Source organism: Bos indicus, chromosome 2 (assembly GCF_029378745.1).
Source record: "Bos indicus isolate NIAB-ARS_2022 breed Sahiwal x Tharparkar chromosome 2, NIAB-ARS_B.indTharparkar_mat_pri_1.0, whole genome shotgun sequence".
Lineage (NCBI taxonomy): Eukaryota > Metazoa > Chordata > Mammalia > Artiodactyla > Bovidae > Bos > Bos indicus.
The window spans coordinates 91,530,037-91,549,902 of record NC_091761.1 but is presented as its reverse complement, the minus strand read 5'-3'; the positions used below and the strand labels follow the sequence as shown (position 1 = coordinate 91,549,902).

Here is a 19,866-nt window from a genome sequence, read left to right as displayed (position 1 = left end):
AAACTCCAGTACTTTGGCAACCTCATGCAGAGTTGACTCACTGGAAAAGACTCTGATGCTAGGAGGGATTGGGGGCAGGAGGAGAAGGGGACGGCAGAGGATGAGATGGCTGCATGGCATCACTGACTCGATGGATGTGAGTCTGAGTAAACTCCAGTAGTTGGTGATGGACAGGGAGGCCTGGCATGCTGCGATTCATGGGGTTGCAAAGAGTCAGACACGACTGAGCGACTGAACTGAACTGAAGTTTTATGGAATGTGAAAAAACCCTTAGAATGGCAAATTCAGATTTAAGGTTACATACTATTAAATAACAAGAAAACCCTCCGAATGGTCTGATGAATTTAACAGAAAAATAAGGTAGACTTTACGTAAGTGATTTGATTAGGTGGAATACATTCAATTTAATTACATAAATTAAACATCAGACTTTGAAAAACTGATGGACTGGTCAATTTCAGAAGAGTTCTGAATTCTTTATATAAAAAAAGATAATATGCACATTTTAAAACTCTTTCTATTCCGGAAGAGTTCTAATCATTTAGTTCTAAAGAGTATTGAATACCACTAAGTTATGCAAATGACAAAGTGCTAAAATAGAAATGCTACAAAGATCTCAAAAAGAAGACCAAAATCTTTTGTTAGTATTTTGAAAAACGTATTTTGAAATTATAAATTGTTTTTCACCAGTAATATTTTAAATGGCCCCTAAATACAGGAATGGGTATGAAAACTATGATATAGATATAAAACATTATCGAGCCATTGAAAATGTTTATGAAGAGCTTATAACACCAAGGAAAGATGTTTGTTGTAATGGTAAGCTAAAACAGCAGAGTTCAAAATTCCATACATATGATAATTCCAGTTAAATGTTAAATAAAAATTATTTAGAAGAAAAAAAATTGGACAAAATATACCAAAATATTAACAGGAAGAGTTTGAGTAGTGGGGAAAGGGTTTGTTTTTCTACTTTTTCTTTTCTATATATTCATGACATTTATAATGGAAAAAGTATTATATTTATTTTTTCTAAGTTCCATATGAAGATAATTTTATAAGGTCACTTATATTAATCTTTACATTACTGAGGTAATAGAAAAAGCATTTAAAGAACTCATCAAGCTACCACATTTAAAGTGTAAAATTCAGTAAAAACTGGAAGAAACCGGGCAAAATTTCACACTCAAGTCTGATTTGATTATTTTAACTTGACAACTGAGTTTTAATGAAACCATTAAGGTTTTCTTCTCTATCAAAATCACAGAGAAGATAATCATGAGACAAAAAAGATGGAAACAAAACAACCTAATACTGAGTTTGTATCTTGCAAATCATACATGTGAGTAAACTCACACAATAAAGGCTGCCAGCACTACAGACTGCATGTGTGTACCATGTATTCCTCAGGACAAAATAGGAAAACAGTGTGGTCTCACTTGTGAAATGTGATTGATTGAAGACTCCATCCTTCGTAGTTGGGATGCCTGGATATCCAGCATCTGCAGGACATTGTTGGCCAAGGTATTGATCAGATAGGCAACACTTGCTAAGGACTGGGTGGTGTAGGCTTTGGTTTCTTCTAGGGCTCGCTGCTTATCCGCTGACTAGAAAAACAAACAAACAATCATTACTTCAAAGATAACCCATTCTATCAATCCAATCTTCAAAAATACTCACCCAAACCATTATGTGGCTGAATCTACATGCACTAATTTAAAATGCTTTGAAAACCAATTATCAGTATTCATGTAAACCCAACAACTAAATAATTGACTTGAGTTCACTCATGTTTTCATGTTGAATAGATGTAAATAAAATCCTGAAGCCATTGTTTACAAAATGAGGTCTGATGGATATTTTGAAAAATGGCAGCAAGCACACAGCCTCATGGTTGCTGCTTGGAAAGGCTGCACCGATTTGAATGCGTAAATTCCGGTGCACATTTTTCTACGCTCCTGAGTTCTTCCTTTCCTTTCACTCTAACATATACAATGTGACTATAAAGCAATGGTCTGATTAAAGTAATAATAACAAAAAAATAAGAATGATAATGATAAAGTATATAAAATAGTAATAATTGTGATCATGATAAAATAGAAATAGTAATAGGATCCTTTCTTCCCAAGCATCTTAAGTGTTATAACCCTATGGAAGACAAATAGCGACTTATAAATCTTACTTGATAAACAGAAACTACACAGTAAAAAAGTGGTGAACCGATTATTTCCAAGAACACAAAGCAAAGCAACAGTAAGGTTACATATTCTATGCTGCAACTGCCAAATAGCATTTTCCTGCCCTAATTCTACACAAAGACTCTATGGTTCAGTAGAAAGGACATAGCCTCTGAATCAAAATCCTTTACCTTCATTTCAGTTCTAATACTATAGTATGTCATATTCTAAGTAGTTGTGAATATCAATTAAGATAATGACTATAAAACCACTTTCCAAAACTCTACATCACTTTATCTAACAACTGTCATTCCATCTTTGAGTAGTCATCAACTGTTCAAAATCCACTACATTCCACTCTGCCTTCTGCCACAGTACAGGACTCAGAATCAGTAAACCAGACACAATTTCTCCCAGAGGGAGCAAAATTCTTCTGAAGAAGCAGTAGTTAAAATAAATCAAAAAATAATGCTTTAACTTGAAAGGAGTTAAGAATCACTGTATTGATTTTTTTCCTAATCTTTAGTAATCTCTGTTTTATTAACACTTAAATTAACGAGAGTTGAAACCAAATCTGGTTAAAGATAAATACTTGTTTAAAAACATCATATAGATTTCCAGATTGTTGTTGATGTTCAGTCACTAAGTTGTGTCTGACTCTTGGTGATCTCAGGGACTGCAGCCTGCCAGCCTTCCCTCCCTTTCACTATCTTCTGTAGTTTGCTCAAATTCTTGTCCATTGAGTCAGTGATGCTATCCTAAATATCGCATCCTCTGTTGTCCCCTTCTTTTGCCTTCAATCTTTCCCAGGGTCTTTTCCAATGAGTCAGCTCTTCACATCAGGTGGCCAAAGTATTGGAACTTTAGCACTAGTCCTTCCAATGAATATTCAGGGTTGATTTCCTTTAGGATTGATGGGTTTGATCTCCTTGTAGTCCGAGGAACTCTCAAAAGTCTTCTCCAGCACCACAACTCAAAAGCATCAAAAAATGTCTAGATTATGGTTGCGTATATAAGGAGTTTGTAAGTCACTGGTCCATCCTAACAAGTAAAAATCTGAACAGAATTAAAAATCAACAACCTTTGACTTCAAAGTAGAAAATAGCTAAGCCAGTAACTTTTCAAATATTACTCTAAATTAGAGTATGTATTACAGAGAATAACCAGAAATTTTGAATTTTTTAAAATTTATTTGTTAGTAGACTCAAATTTTCCACAGTTTATTGTGATCCACACAGTCAAAGGCTTTGGCATAGTCAATAAAGCAGAAATAGATGTTTTTCTGGAATTCTCTTGCTTTTTCCATGATCCAGCGGATGTTGGCAATTTGATCTCTGGTTCCTCTGCCTTTTCTAAAACCAGCTTGAACATCAGGAAGTTCATGGTCTGCATATTGCTGGAGCCTGGCTTGGAGAATTTTGAACATTACTTAACTAACGTGTGATATGAGTGGAACTGGGTGGTAGTTTGAGCATTCTTTGGCATTGCCTTTCTTTGGGATTGGAATGAAAACTGACCTTTTCCAGTCCTGTGGCCACTGCTGAGTTTTCCAGATTTGCTGGCATATTGAGTGCAGCATTTGGACAGCATCATCTTTCAGTATTTGGAATAGCTCAACTGGAATTCTATCACCTCCACTAGCTTTGTTTGTAGTGATGCTTTCTAAGGCCCACCTGACTTCACATTCCAGGATGTCTGGCTCTAGGTCAGTGATCACACCATCGTGATTATCTGGGTCTTTTTCTTTTTTGTACAGTTCTTCTGTGTATTCTTGCCATCTCTTCTTAATATCTTCTGCTTCTGTTAGGTCCATACCATTTCTATCCTTTATCGAGCCCATCTTTGCATGAAATGTTCCTTTGGTATCTCTGATTTTCTTGAAGAGATCTCTAGTCCTTCCCATTCTGTTGTTTTCCTCTATTTCTTTGCATTGATCGCTGAAGAAGGCTTTCTTATCTCTTCTTGCTATTCTTTGGAACTCTGCATTCAGATGTTTATATCTTTCCTTTTCTCCATTGCTTTTCGCTTCTCTTCTTTTCACAGCTATTTGTAAGGCCTCCCCAGACAGCCATTTTGCTTTTTTGCATTTCTTTTCCATGGGGATGGTCTTGATCCCTGTCTCCCGTACAATGTCACGAACCTCATTCCATAGCTCATCAGGCACTCTATCAGATCTAGTCCCAAAAATCTATTTCTCACTTTCACTGTATAATCATAAGGGATTTGATTTAGGTCATACCTGAATGGTCTAGTGGTTTTCCCTACTTTCTTCAATTTAAGTCTGTGGAAAATTCTGAAAGAGATGGGAATACCAGACCACCTGATCTGCCTCTTGAGAAATTTGTATGCAGGTTAGGAAGCAACAGTTAGAACTCGACATGGAACAACAGACTGGTTCCAAATAGGAAAAGGAGTACATCAAGGCTGTATATTGTCACCCTGCTTATTTAACTTATATGCAGAGTACATCATGAGAAACGCTGGACTGGAAGAAACACAAGCTGGAATCAAGACTGCCGGGAGAAATATCAATAACCTCAGATATGCAGATGACACCACCCTTATGGCAGAAAGTGAAGAGGAACTAAAAAGCCTCTTGATGAAGGTGAAAGTGGAGAGTGAAAAAGTTGGCTTAAAGCTCAACATTCAGAAAACAAAGATCGTGGCATCTGGTCCCATCACTTCATGGGAAATAGATGGGGAAACAGTGGAAACAGTGTCAGACTTTATTTTTCTGGGCTCCAAAATCACTGCAGATGGTGACTGTGCAGCCATGAAATTAAAAGACGCTTACTCCTTGGAAGGAAAGTTATGACCAACCCAGATAGCATATTCAAAAACAGAGACATTACTTTGCCAACAAAGGTCCGTCTAGTCAAGGCTATGGTTTTTCCTGTGGTCATGTATGGATGTGAGTGTTGGACTGTGAAGAAGGCTGAGCACCGAAGAATTGATGGTTTTGAACTGTGGTGTTGGAGAAGACTCTTGCGAGTCCCTTGGACTGCAAGGAGATCCAACCAGTCTATTCTGAAGGAGATCAGCCCTGGGATTTCTTTGGAAGGAATGATGCTAAAGCTGAAACTCCAGTACTTTGGCCACCTCATGCGAAGAGCTGACTCATTGGAAAAGACTCTGATGCTGGTGAAGGACTGGGGGCAAGAGAAGAAGGGGACGAGAGAGGATGAGATGGCTGCATGGCATCACTGACTCGATGGACATGAGTTTGAGTGAACTCCGGGAGTTGGTGACGGACAGGGAGGCCTGGTGTGCTGCGATTCATGGGGTCGCTAAGAGTCGGACATGACTGAGCAACTGATCTGATCTGATCTGAGACTTCAAATAATCGAGGGGAGGGATGGATATTTGGACAGATACTTTCCAGGCAACCATTTTTATATAGATAGCTTTGAGATTCTTTTGAAAGCAAATAGTATTAACGTAATTCAACCCTCAAATCACTTCATGCTATGCCTTTATTCCTAGTATGTATGCAAAAAAATTTGTGGCTAACTGTTGAATCAAAGATATGAGAGGCCTTTCCATATTAGATGGGTTTCACGTATGTCTACTTTTCTATGGAAGATTTCTTTTCCATGGAAGACTCCTTGTTGCTTTTAATATTTTTTTCTTCATCTTTAATTTTTGTCACGTTGATTAATGTGTGTCTCAGCACGTTCCTCCTTGAGTTTATCCTATTTGGGATTCTCTGGGCTTCCTGGACTTGAGTGCTTTCTTTCTCATGTTAGGGAAGTTTTCAGCTATAATATCTTCAAATATTTTCTCAGAATCTTTTTCTTCTCCTTCTGGAACCCCTATAATGCAGATGTTGTTGCATTATAACATATATAAATCCCAAAGGTCTCTGAGATTGTCCTCATTTAATTCCTTTTTCTTTATTCTGTTCTGTGGCAGTGATTTCCATCACTTTTGTCTTCCAGCTCACTTATTCAATTATTCTGCCTCAGTTATTCTGCTACTGATTCCTTCTAATGTATTTTTCCCACTTCCCCAGTATCTCAGTGGTAAAGAATTTTCCTGCAATCCAGGAGACGCGGGTTCAATCCCTCGGTAAAGAAGATCCCCTGGAGAAGGATATGGTAACCCGCTCCAGTATTCTTGCCTGGGAAATTCCATAGAAGAGGAGCCTGGCAGGCTACATACAGTCTATGGAGGGGGAGGGGTCGCAAAGAGTTGGACATGACCTAGGAAGTAAACAACAACAAATTTTATAAGAGGTGATATTCTAAGTTTAAGAATTTTGTGCTTGCTTCAGCAGCACATATATTGAGATTTTTTTCCTATAAAGTGTTCAGTAAAAACTGGAATAAATTCAAATACATCTATTTCAATAAAAGTGATATAAAAGTTGCTACTTTAACCTAGAAGCCCTATAAATGACATCTTATTTTACATAAAAGCATTATAACCGAGGTTATTTTGTAATTATTAAAAAAACAATTTCTCAAAAGTAAACATCTGGGACAGTATTCTTATCTTTTGCTACAAGCAAATTTAATTTTCAGAGTTATAGTTTGTGCATTAAAGGCACTATGTAGCACCTCAACCCATTTATCTGATATTCCTACTTAGATGGGATTTAGTTCCCGAAAAAAAGAAGAAATTTAGATAAAGGAAAAAAAACCATAGGTTTATAGAGGAATATTATAATGTATGCTATGTTTAGTATAAATAGTGCTATGAGAAAAGATTCTTACATAGAATAAAGTGACCTATTGCCAAGATCCAATCTAGGCAATGCTTAATCCTTCCTACTGGGTTATTTTTTCTCTTTGCCTCATGATGCTGATTTCTTATCTCTGGAAAAAGCAAGAGAGTTCCAGAAAAACATCTATTTCTGCTTTATTGACTATGCCAAAGCTTTTGACTATGTGGATCACAATAAACTGTGGAAAATTCTGAAAGAGATGGGAATACCAGACCACCTGACCTGCCTCTTGAGAAATCTGTATGCAGGTCAGGAAACCACAGTTAGAACTGGACATGGAACAACAGACTGGTTCCAAATAGGAAAAGGAGTACGTCAAGGCTGTATATTGTCACTATGCTTATTTAACTTATATGCAGAGTACATCATGAGAAAAGCTGGACTGGAAAAAACACAAGCTGGAATCAAGATTGCTGGGAGAAATATCAATATCCTCAGATATGCAGATGACACCACCCTTATGGCAGAAAGTGAAGAGAACTCAAAAGCTTCTTGATGAAAGTGAAAGTGGAGAGTGAAAAAGTTGGCTTAAAACTCAACATTCAGAAAACGAAGATCATGGCATCTGGTCCCATCACTTCATGGGAAATAGATGGGGAAACAGTGGAAACAGTGTCAGACTTTATTTTTGGGGGCTCCAAAATCACTGCAGATGGTGACTGCAGCCATAAAATTAAAAGACGCTTACTCCTTGGAAGAAAAGTTATGACCAACCTAGATAGCATATTCAAAAGCAGAGACGTTACTTTGCCAACAAAGGTTTGTCTAGTCAAGGCTATGGTTTTTCCTGTGGTCACGTATGGATGTGAGTGTTGGACTGTGAAGAAGGCTGAGCGCCCAAGAATTGATGGTTTTGAACTGTGGTGTTGGCGAAGACTCTTGAGAGTCCCTTGGACTGCAAGGAGATCCAACCAGTCCATTCTGAAGGAGATCAGTCCTGGGATTTCTTTGGAAGGAATGATGCTAAAGCTGAAACTCCAGTACTTTGGCCACCTCATGCGAAGAGTTGACTAATTGGAAAAGACTCTGATGCTGGGAGGGATTGGGGGCAGGAGGAGAAGGGGACGACAGAGGATGAGATGGCTGGATGGCATCACTGACTCGATGGATGTGAGTCTGAGTGATCTCCAGGAGTTGGTGATGGACAGGGAGGCCTGGCGTGCTGCGATTCATGGGGTCGCAAAGAGTCGGACAAGACTGAGCGACGGAACTGAACTGTTACAGAGATAAGAAAGTCTTTATTTCCAAAGACTGTCTTCAGGCTGCTCTTCTTGCTATACCTGCAACCCTTAGAAAGAAGTTTCATTCCTTCCTTAGCTATTACTTCCAAGCACAGAATTTTTTAATTATTTACATCTTACCTTCCGTCTCTCCCAAACTTGTATTTCTATTTACATGGCACCTCACCTCATATAATGCACCATAATAGTATATCTATAACTCATCACCTTCCCCCAAACTACTACTTCCTACTTCCCTTAACAACATCGTTACTCCATCACCTCAGCTATTTTCCACGTCTCTGTATCCTACACCTTAACAGTTGTCATGATACTTATTTTCTATCTGTGCCCTACTTTCTTTCCTTTCTTTCAATTGTTCCTGCCTACACTCTACTTTAAACCTTCATTATCTCTTGCCAAGACTGCTATACCTGTTTCCAGGTATCTTAAACATGGTCCTGCAGATTCATCTTTCTAAATCAGTTCTGAAGCCCCCAGAGCTTCATCTTAACTACTTAAATAAAAGCTCCTTTACTTTTCATTTACAGTCTTCCTCATTATGGCCTAGAATTTATCTTCCATTCAACCCTACTAGAACCTTAAATTACAGTTTAATAAGACTTACGGTTCTCAAAACAGACTTTGGTTTCTGACCTTTGTGCCTCTGCCTATTCTCTTCACCTGTAACCCATCAACTTCACCAACAACTCACTCCCTACCTTATCTTCCCAGACTGTGATACTCATCGTTTCTCACTGATAACAAATGTGGGAATTATCAGATTTACAGCACATACTTTATACTATGTGTGTGTTTCATTGACCCAAACTCCCACACTCCCCCATGTGGGAAGACCTTGAAGGTAGTATTATGCCTTATACATCTTCACATCATATTACACACAGGAGTTACATATTATCTGTTGAAGTGTATCCACCAAAATGTTCCAAAGAATCAAAGTTACTTTTATCACCCAAGTGATTTCTTTGATCTCCAGAAGCCCTGGCACCATCCATGGTACTCATGACTTACTAGTAAATTCAAACTTGTTTTTCAATTTGATGTTCTGGGATGGGCACTGAGAAATATGAAGACTAAGAACCTTACACCCTCTAGAACAGCTCAAGACTGTGTTATTATTATACTAGATTACTACTATTATTTATTTTTCTTCTTCACTTCCACAAAAAGGACAACATATTTGGTATATTTAAACATATAGATAATGGGCAGGAAAAGAATGGTAATACTTAAGGTAAATGAGTATGGACATGCAGGCAAGGATTCTCCTCTACAGATCCACTGTCTTTCCTTCTCTTCTCCAGCAGGAAACCTCTCACTCACTCTAGTCCAGTCTACTATGCTGCCTGAAAAATATGTAATTATTTTGGTTCTGGGTATAAATTATTACATTAGGTTAAGTACAGGTACTTAGTTCTCATTTAATTGGTTATCTTACCTAAAGTATTAAACAATTTCTTCTAGATCTGCCATGATTAATTCATCAGTTAATTTCAATAAATTCTTGTAGACTGAATGTTACAGGACAGACATCATACTATATACTAGAATATGAAAATGAGACTTATTTTCTGCACTCCAGAAAGTTTCAGTCCAATACAAAGAAAGGCATATAAACAGAAAATGTTAATGCAGAATGGTCAGGAATATCCGTGGTATACAAGTAGGAACACTTAGATGACCATCCAAGTAGAGTCTCAAAGAACAGAGTCAATTCTGCCAAGCAGGAGTGAGAGAAATTATTCCAGGTAGAGCAAACAGCCTAAATAAAGGCACAGAGGCATGAAAAAGATTCTTGAATCCAGAACACATATAAGTTTGGTGTTATTAACATATGATTAGTTCACTACTGTCCCTACTTTAAGACTGAGACATGTGCTGAAATTTAAGGTTAGTACAGTAATGAACTTTTATCTCTCACAAAATTACTAAGAAATTACAATATCACACATATAATTAACCCCCAGTAAAGTTATGGCAGAGTCACAGCACCTGACTCAATAATGGTCTGAGGAGAGGGGAATACTCTTAGATTACCTATTAACTGAGCTTTCAGTTCTGCACTCCAAGAAATCATGTAACTAAACCAAATTGGAAAGAAATGCTCCACTACTCAATCTAACTGAAACTAAAGAGGCAGCTTCTAAAATATAGGCCGATCATTACATATAAGTGGAAAATGTTTGCCAAAACCCACACAGAATACTACAAATGTACTCTTACGTCTTAAGAATTGTTCAAATATTAATTTCTATGATACCTAAGGAAGAATGGGCATTTTCCTTAAACGCATTTTGCCTCTTCCACCTTTCCTTTCTCATTAGATCATTTATCTCTGCATTTGCTTCCAGACTCTTAAGAGAATGCAGTCTATAAAAAAGCATGGCATTCAAATTAGAATGAGTTATACAAGTCACAGTGAAAAACAGCAAAGCATAATTAGATAAACATGCACAATTCACCAAGGAAAGAACACAAGACGAACACAAACATGGAAAAACATTCAGCCACACAAGTGATAGGGGAAAAAAATGACACAATAAAGCACCATTTTTACCAAGGACTTAAGAACATATCTGCATTGCCTTAAATTTGCTTTGTGGTTATTCTGCTTTGGTGATGAAGAAAGAAAAGCACGTGCCAAGAATGCCAAATACTCTTACAAAAGGAAAAGAAAAAAATATCGCACTTGCCAGGAGACTGAAGAAATCAAGAGAAGGGACTATTTCAAGAGGAAGACATAGCCACACTACTGAGAAGACAGGAAAGACGAGGTCAGAAAAGCATCCAATAAATAGCTGTGGCAATATGGAATTGCTTGATGAATTTTTAAAAAGCATTTTTAGCTGAGTAGTAGCATAGAAATCAGATCAGAATTAATTTTAAGAATTGAAGAAAGCATATATAGATAACTCTTTGTATGTTGGCCATATAACAAATTAAAGAAATGGAACCAGAGCTTGAAGAGAATACAGTGGTAAAGAAAGGTTTTAGCTGGGAGATACCCAGTTTACATACAGAGATAAATTATCTAATGAGAAAGGAAAGGTGGAAGAGGCAAAAAGTGTTCAAGAAAAAAAAAACAAAATATTTCAGAAGGGGAGAGCTCAACTGGAGTGACTAGAGGAGATCAGTTCTTTTGGAAACTGTCCTTTTTGGAAAAAAGGAAAAGGAGAAAGTTGCTGCAGCTGCGAAAAGGTTCATAAATTTTAAGGTGGAAAGATGAAGATTTAGCCTAGTTTTAATGTCTGAAGTATGAGGCATGGCAATATATAAAACTGAAGAGGACAAAGAGACAGAAGAAGATGTGACATAGTTATCTCAGAAAGTGAAAAACACGGAGGATTAATTGAGATCCTATATGCCAAGACTTTAGCACAGAACTTGGCATAACAGAAGAGCTCAATAAATGATGGCCCTTTTATCTTATCTGATCTCTAGATGGAGGAAACATTTTACATATACAGCCATGGTCAGAAAGGACAACTATGATCTTTCAAACTGCAATACCATAAAATTTTAAAAATAATATCATAAAGCTTCAAAATATAAACAAGCAAATAAAAACCCAGCACCCAACAAGGTAAAAAACATGTAAATTTAAAAACATAAATTTAAGACAGAAAATTTAAAACCAATTCTGTAAATGATAGTTATACTGAAAAGACAAGCCACAAAGTAAGTCAAAATATTTACAAAACGTATTTGATACAGAACTGGTAACCAAAATACACAAGGAACTCTTAAAACTCAACTATAAGCAAAGTTTTGTAATGGGCAAAAGAACTGAAGAGATACCTCACCAAAGAAGATAGTATGTAAACAACCATATGAAAAGTTTAACATTGTATGTCATGAACGAATTGCAAATTAAAAACAAGACATCACTACACACCTGCTGTGTTCAGTCGCTCAGTCGTGTCCGACTCTACGGGACCCCGTGGACTATAGCCCATCAGGGTCTTTAGTGTATGGAATTTTCCAGGCAAGAATACTGGAATGGGTTGCCATTTCTTTCTGCAGGGGACCTTCCCAATCCAAGGATCAAACCTGCATCTCTTGCAGTGGGACAAAAACTCTCACTCATCGCTAGTGGGAATGCAGAACATCCACTTTGGAAGACAGTTTGGAAGTTTCTTGCAAAATTAAATATACTCTTACCATACGATGCAGTAACCAGGCTCATTAGTATTTACTCACACGAGCTGAAAATTTTGTATAAATTTTATACAAGGATGGAGGCTTCCCTGGTAGCTCAGACAGTAAAGAATCTGTCTGCAATGTAGGAGACCCAGGTTTGATCCCTGAGTGGGGAAGATCCTCTTACCATAGGATTCAGCATTTGGTATTTTCCCAAACAAGTTGGAAAATATGGCCACTCAAAATCTATACACAGATGCTTATAGTAGCTTTATTCATTGCCAATGCTTAGAAGCAACCAAGATGAATGGACAAATAAACTGATACAAATAACTGAACACTATCTAGCACTAAAATGCAAATGAGGTATCAAGCCATGAAAAGACAGAGGAATCATAAATGCATATTGCTCAATGAGAGAAACCAATCTAAAAATGCTACATACTGCATGAGTCTAACTGTATGGCATTCTAGAAAAGACGGTTAAAAAGAGACAGTTAAAAAGATCAGTGGTTGCCAGGAGTTTGTGGAAAGGGAAGAAGGGATAAACAGGTGTAACTCTGGAGACTCTTAGGGTAGTGAAACTCTTCTGTATAGGACTGTAATGGTGGGTATGTGTCACTTTACATTTATCAAAACTCACAAAATGCACAACACCAAAAGTAAGCCCTAATATAAACGACAGACTTTATTTAGCAATTACAATACTGGTTCAACTGTAATAACGTACCACACTAATCCAAGATGTTAATAAAAGGGGCAAGTGGGGGAGGAGTTTAGGGAAATATGAGAACTCTCTAAAACTGGTCTAAAACAAAAACCCTATAACCAAGATTCTTATATGACAGCTCTAACCAGCTACATTCTGCTCTACTTATTAAGCCCATGGGGGAAAAAAAGCAATATTTTTGGCCCTCCAAACTCTAGGAGTACTGCTGCTAAGTTGATTCAGTCGTGTCCAACTCTGTGCGACCCCATAGACAGCAGCCCACCAGGCTCCCCCATCCCTGGGATTCTCCAGGCAAGAACACTGGAGTAGATTGCCATTTCCTTCTCCAATGAACAAAAGTGAAAAAATAAAGTGAAGTCGCTCAGTCGTGTCCGACGCTTAGCAACCCCCTGGACTACAGCCCACCAGGCTCCTCCATCCACGGGATTTTCGAGGCAAGAGTACTGGAGTGGGGTGCCACTGCCTTCTCCCTAGAAGTACTAGATTCTCCCAACACAGCCTCCTCGAGTTGCTCCACACTTCAGTGGGATTTAACCTTCAGACTTTCCTCAAGAAAAGTCAGACAACAATTTTCACGCCTACTCCCATATCATGTCCAGTTCAGACTAGAGTCATCATCTGCCCATTTCTCTCTGGTGCACAGCTCAAGCATTTCTACAGATTAGCAAGCCTCAAACTGGACATGAGCTCTCAATCCTCCTTTTCAGTAAACAACCTCTATTTCTATGACTGATTTTCATACCCTCTCCTGATTTACCTGAAGATGAGGGAGAAGCACTTCTACAAACCCTCTGATAAGAAATCTTCATTCATTTACATACACCTATGTATGTAATACACATTCATGTACAAACACATATGAAAATGAATGGATATATATCCATATGTATGTACATTTATGGATATACAGAGAATCAAGGGATAAAAAGCAGTCTCATCTCTCAGAAGGTCCTATGCAAGAAACCTAACAATTAAAAGACACTCCTTGGAAGGAAAGTTATGACCAACATAGATAGCATATTCAAAAGCAGAGACATTACTTTGCCAACAAAGGTCCGTCTAGTCAAGGCTATGGTTTTTCCAGTAGTCATGTATGGATGTGAGAGTTGGACTGTGAAGAAAGCTGAGCGCCGAAGAATTGATGGTTTTGAACTGTGGTGCTGGAGAAGACTCTTGAGAGTCCCTTGGACTGCAAGGAGATCCAACCAGTCCATTCTGAAGGAGATCAGTCCTGGGTGTTCTTTGGAAGGACTGATGCTAAAGCTGAAACTCCAGTACTTTGGCCACCTCATGCGAAGAGCTGACTCACTGGAAAAGACTCTGATGCTGGGAGGGATTGGGGGCAGGAGGAGAAAGGGACGACAGAGGATGAGATGGCTGGATGGCATTACCGACTCGATGGGTGTGAGTTTGAGTGAACTCTGGGAGTTGGTGATGGACAGGGAGGCCTGGCGTGCTGCAATTCATGGGGTCACAAAGAGTCGGACACGACTGAGCGACTGAACTGAATTGAACATCCTTTTTTAAAATATGGAGGTAACTGTTAAATATTTTCCTCACCTTTGGAGCCTGAACTATAACATGAAGACAACAAAAAAGTCTCATTTGATATCCTGTTACATAAATAATTAGAAACCATGTAAGTGTCCAACAACAGAGAAAGAGTTAAATAAACTTGCACAACTATATCATATTAAAAACTGCTTATGAACAATATTTATGTTGGAAAGAAGAATGGAAAACTAATTAAAATAAAATTCTAAATGATGTACCCACAACAACAGGAATTTGATTATAATGCAACTATCTCCAGACAGCTGCAACATGGTCTTGAATTGTATAAACTGTAAAAAATTAAAACTTTTAATTTATAAACCTTATAGTACTCATTGGTCAGGTTTTACTGTATCTCAGCTGTGTAAAGTGGTATTATATAGTTTCATTGTATATGTATATAAAATTATGCATTTATTAATATACATTAAAAGGAAATATGTAATTATGTATTATATATTAGTTATTAGAAGGAAATAAATGCTTTACTGGTAATGAAACTATAGATAATTTTATTCTTTTTACTTCTCCATTTTCTGTTATGTATTCGTCTTACAACTAGAAGTATTTTTTCAGTAATCATCTTCTATGCTTACATGCTGCTGCTAAGTCACTTCAGTCGTGTCCGACTCTGTGCGACCCCAGAGACGGCAGCCCACCAGGCTCCCCCGTCCCTGGGATTCTCCAGGCAAGAACACTGGAGTGGGTTGCCATTTCCTTCTCCAATGCATGAAAGTGAAAAGTGAAAGTGAATTCGCTCAGTCGTGTCCGACTCTTAGCGACCCCATGGACTGCAGCCTACCAGGTTCCTCCATCCACGGGATTTTCCAGGCAAGAGTACTGGAGTGGGGTGCCATTGCCTTCTCCAATGCTTACATGAAAACAAAACCAACACTGCCATATCCTGGATCATGCCACATTACCTTTATCTTCATATGTATCTTTTAGGACAAAGTTAAGTCGTTGCCACAATTTACGCAACTGAAGTAGTTGAGCTGCTGTCACCATAACTGAGGTCACAGGAACTACGTCATTCGGGGCCCAGCATACAAATAAACTAGAAACATATTACCATGCTGATCAACCGCAGGGCTCTTTTCTTTCCAAACTGATCTGATGAAGTAGAACACATTAGCAACATTTGCTCTAACCAACAAAAAGTTATTTGAATTACACCTTCTAAAAATTCCTGAAGGACCACAAAGGAAGTAATCATTTTTCACTGGCCTCCTCAGTCATATAGCAGAATCACTCAAATTCTGCATTCACGTGGGGAATTCAGTTTGTGGCACTTGACTCCCATTCTCCTTCTACCTTACCCATGCCACAGATATGAACACACGACCCAGGCATACCTAAAGTTCACCAATCCTTTGGACACTGACTGATCTAGGGGGCACTGATTCAAATTAAGCCAACAAGATTCTCTGGAACTTTTCTAACAGATTGGAAAACATTATTTAGCAAAGGTTGCTGTGGTGGCCACAGAGACACGTGTTCTGACTTCCCTTCAAGAGACGATGCTTTAGGGAGCCCAGCTAACTGACAGTCTCCAGCTGCACCTTTAGAGATGGTGTTCATGCTGAGCCACACTTCGCCTAAGAAATGTACTATTGCTGAATAATAAAGTATAGATCATACTTGAAAGTATTTACCCTGATTTTGATCCTTGCTGGTATTTTGTATACGATAATATCACAAGAGCCAAGAGAGACAATCCCTTTGTTGGATCAACATTTTCAACTCGGAAGTAACCTGATCTTGGAGGCATGCCTTTAAATACTGGTACAGGTTCTGGTTTCAAGAGAGCTTCCTTTTCCGCTTGCTGGGCTCATCATCTGGTGCTTCTTACCTAGGCCCTATCCTGACCCCAATTCTATGATCTCTAGGCAAATTCCCTTTTTACTCTGAATCAGATCATCCCTAGTACTGAAATTCTCCTTTATACCTCTCTGGCTGAACTGCTACTTTGGCCTGTTCATACCTCTCTATTATACCATCTCTGTCCTCTTTCAGCTGTGGTGTTCTCATTTTTCTCACTTCATATTTACAGCTCTTCAACTGTCCTAACCTCAGTTCAGTCGCTCAGTCATGTACGACTCTTTTCGACCCCATGAATTGCAGCACGCCAGGCCTCCCTGTCCATCACCAACTCCTGGAGTTCACTCAAACTCACACCCATCGAGTTTGTGATGCCATCCAGCCATCTCATCCTCTGTCGTCCCCTTCTCCTCTTGCCCCCAATCCCTCCCAGCATCAGAGTCTTTTCCAACGAATCAACTCTTCGCATGAGGTGGCCAAAGTACTGGAGCTTCAGCTTCAGCATCATTCCTTCCAAAGAAATCTCAGGACTGATCTCCTTCAGAATGGACTGGTTGGATCTCCTTGCAGTCCAAGGGACTCTCAAGAGTCTTCTCCAACACCGCAGTTCAATATCATCAATTCTTCGGCACTCAGCTTTCTTCACAGTCCAACTCTCACATCCATACATGACCACTGGAATTGTCATGTTGTCAGTTATCCATCACCAACTCCCGGAGCCTGCTCAAACTCATGGCCACCGAGTTGGTGATGCCATCCAACCATCTCATCCACTGTCGTCCCTTCCTCCTCCTGCCTTCAATCTTTCCCAGAATCAGGGTTCTTTCCAATGAGTCAGTTCTTCGAATCAGGTGGCCAAAGTATTGGAGCTTCAGCATCAGCCCTTCCAATGAATACTAAGGACTGATTTCCTTTAGGATGGATTGGCTGGATCTCCTTGCAGTCCAAGGGACTCTCTCAAGAGTCTTCTCCAACACCACAGTTCAAAAGCATCAGTTCTTCAGCGCTCAGCTTTCTTTATAGTCCAACTCTCAATTCCATACATAACTACTGGAAAAACAACAGCTTTGACTAGACAGGCCTTTGTCGGCAAAGCAATGTCTCTGCTTTTAAATACGCTGTCTAGATTGGTCATAGCTTTTCTCCCAAGGAGCAAGTGTCTTTTAATTTCATGGCTGCAGTCACCGTCTGCAGTGATTTTGGAGCCCAAAAAAATAGTCAGCCACTGTTTCCACTGTTTCCCCATCTATTTCCCATAAAGTGATGGGAACAGATGCCTTGATCTTAATTTTCTGAATGCTGAGTTTTAAGCCAACTTTTTCACTCTCCTCTTTCACTTTCATCAAGAGACTCTTTAGTTCTTCTTTGCCTTCTGCCAAAAGGGTGGTGTCATCTGCATATCTGAGGTTATTGATATTTCTCCCGGCTATCTTGATTCCAGCTTCTGCTTCATCCAGCCCAGAATTTCGCATGATGTACTCTGCATATAAGTTAAGCAAGAAGGGTGACAATATACAGCCTTGACGTACTCCTTTCCCGATTTGGAACCAGAATGTTGTTCATGTCCAGTTCTAACTGCTGCTTCTTGACCTGCATACAGATTTCACAGGAGGCAGGCCAGGTGGTCTGGTATTCCCACCTCTTCAAGAATTTTCCAGTTTGTTGTAATGCACACACTCAAAGGCTTTGGCATAGTCAATAAAGCAGAAGTAGATGTTTTTCTGGAACTCTCCTGCTTTTTCAGTGATCCAAAAGATGTTGACAATTTGATCTCTAGTTCCTCTGCCTTTTCTAAATCCACCTTGAACATCTGGAAATTCATGATTTACATACTGTTGAAGCCTGGCTTGGAGAATTTTAAGCATTACTTTGCTAGTGTGTGAAATGATTGCAATTATGTGGTAGTTTGAACATTCTTTGGCATTGCCTTTCCTTGGGACTAGAAAAAAAACTGACCTTTTCCAGTCCTATGGCCACTGTTGAGTTTTCCAAATTTGTTGATATATTGAGTGCAGCATTTTCACAGAATCATCTTTTAGGATTTGAAGTAACTCAACTGGAATTCCATCACCTCCACTAGCTTTGTTCATAGTGATGCTTCCTAAGGCCCACTTGACTTCACATTCCAGGATGTCTGGCTCTAGGTGAGTGATCACACCATCGTGATTATCTGGGTCATGAAGATCTTTTTCATATAGTTCTTCTGTATATTCTTGCCACCTCTTTTTAATATCTTCTGCTTCTGTTAGGTCCATACTGTTTCTGTCCTTTATTGTGCCCATCTTTGCATGAAATATTCCCTTGGTATCTCTAATTTTCTTGAAGAGATCTTTAGTCTTTCCCATTCTATTGTTTTCCTCTATTTCTTTGCACTGATTGCTGAGGAAGGCTTTCTTATCTCTCCTTGCTATTCTTTGGGACTCTGCATTCAAATGGGTGTATCTTTCCTTTTCTCCTTTGCCTTTAGCTTCTCTTTTCTCAGTTATTTGTAAGACTGTCTCAGAAAACCATTTTGCATATCTTTTTCTTGAAATTGGTCTTGATCACCGCCTCCTGTAAAATGTCATGAACCTCTGTCCATAGTTCATCAGGCACTCTGTCTATCAGATCTAATCCCTTGAATCTGTCACTTCCACTGTATAATCGTAAGGGATTTGATTTAGGTCATACCTGAATGGTCTAGTGGTTTTCCCTACTTTCTTCAATTTCAGTCTGAATTTGGCATTAAGGAGTTCATCATCTGAGCCACAGTCAGCTCCCGCTCTTATTTTGGCTGACTGTATAGAGCTTCTCCATCTTTGGCTGCAAATATAATCAATCTGATTTTGGTGTTGACCATCTGGTGATGTCTATGTGTGTAGAGTCTTCTCTTGTGTTGTTGGAAGAGGGTGTTTGCTATGACCAGTGTATTCTCTTGGCAAAACTCTGTTAGCCTTTGCTCTGCTTAATTTTGTACTCCAAGGCCAAATCTGCCTGTTACTCCACGTATCTCTTGACTTCCTACTTTTGTATTCCAGTCCCCTATAAGGAAAAAGACATCTTTTTTGGGTGTTAGTTCTAGAAGGTCTTGTAGGTCTTCATAGAACCGTTCAGCTTCAGCTTCTTCAGCATTACTGGTCGGGGCATAGCTTGGATTACTGTGATATTGAATCACTTGCCTTGGAAATGAACAGAGATCATTCTGTTATTTTTGAAATTGCACCCAAGAACTGCATTTCAGACTCTCTTGTGGATTATGTGGGCTACTCCATTTCTTCTAAGGGATTCTTGCCCACAGTAGTAGATATAACGATCATCTGAGTTAAATTCAGTTCCATTCCAGTCCATTTTAGTTCACTGATTCCTAAAATGTGGATGTTCACTCTTGCCATCTGTTCGACCACTTCCAATTTGCCTTGATTCACGGACCTAACATTCCAGGTTCCTATGCAATATTGTTCTTTACAGCATTGGACTTTACTTCCATTACCAGTC

The 19,866-nt window shown here is 38.9% G+C and overlaps 1 protein-coding gene across 20 annotated transcripts in view; it reads right to left on the bottom strand.

Moving 5' to 3' along the window:
* ABI2 (abl interactor 2) overlaps nt 1-19,866 on the bottom strand; it is a 101,520-nt gene that overhangs the window by 50,571 nt on the left and 31,083 nt on the right. For all 20 annotated transcript variants that reach the window (XM_070770361.1, XM_070770409.1, XM_070770349.1 and 17 more), the window contains exon 2: nt 1,440-1,607. In XM_070770361.1, the coding sequence (XP_070626462.1) occupies nt 1,440-1,607 (168 nt within the window). The remainder of the gene's footprint in view (nt 1-1,439; nt 1,608-19,866) is intronic.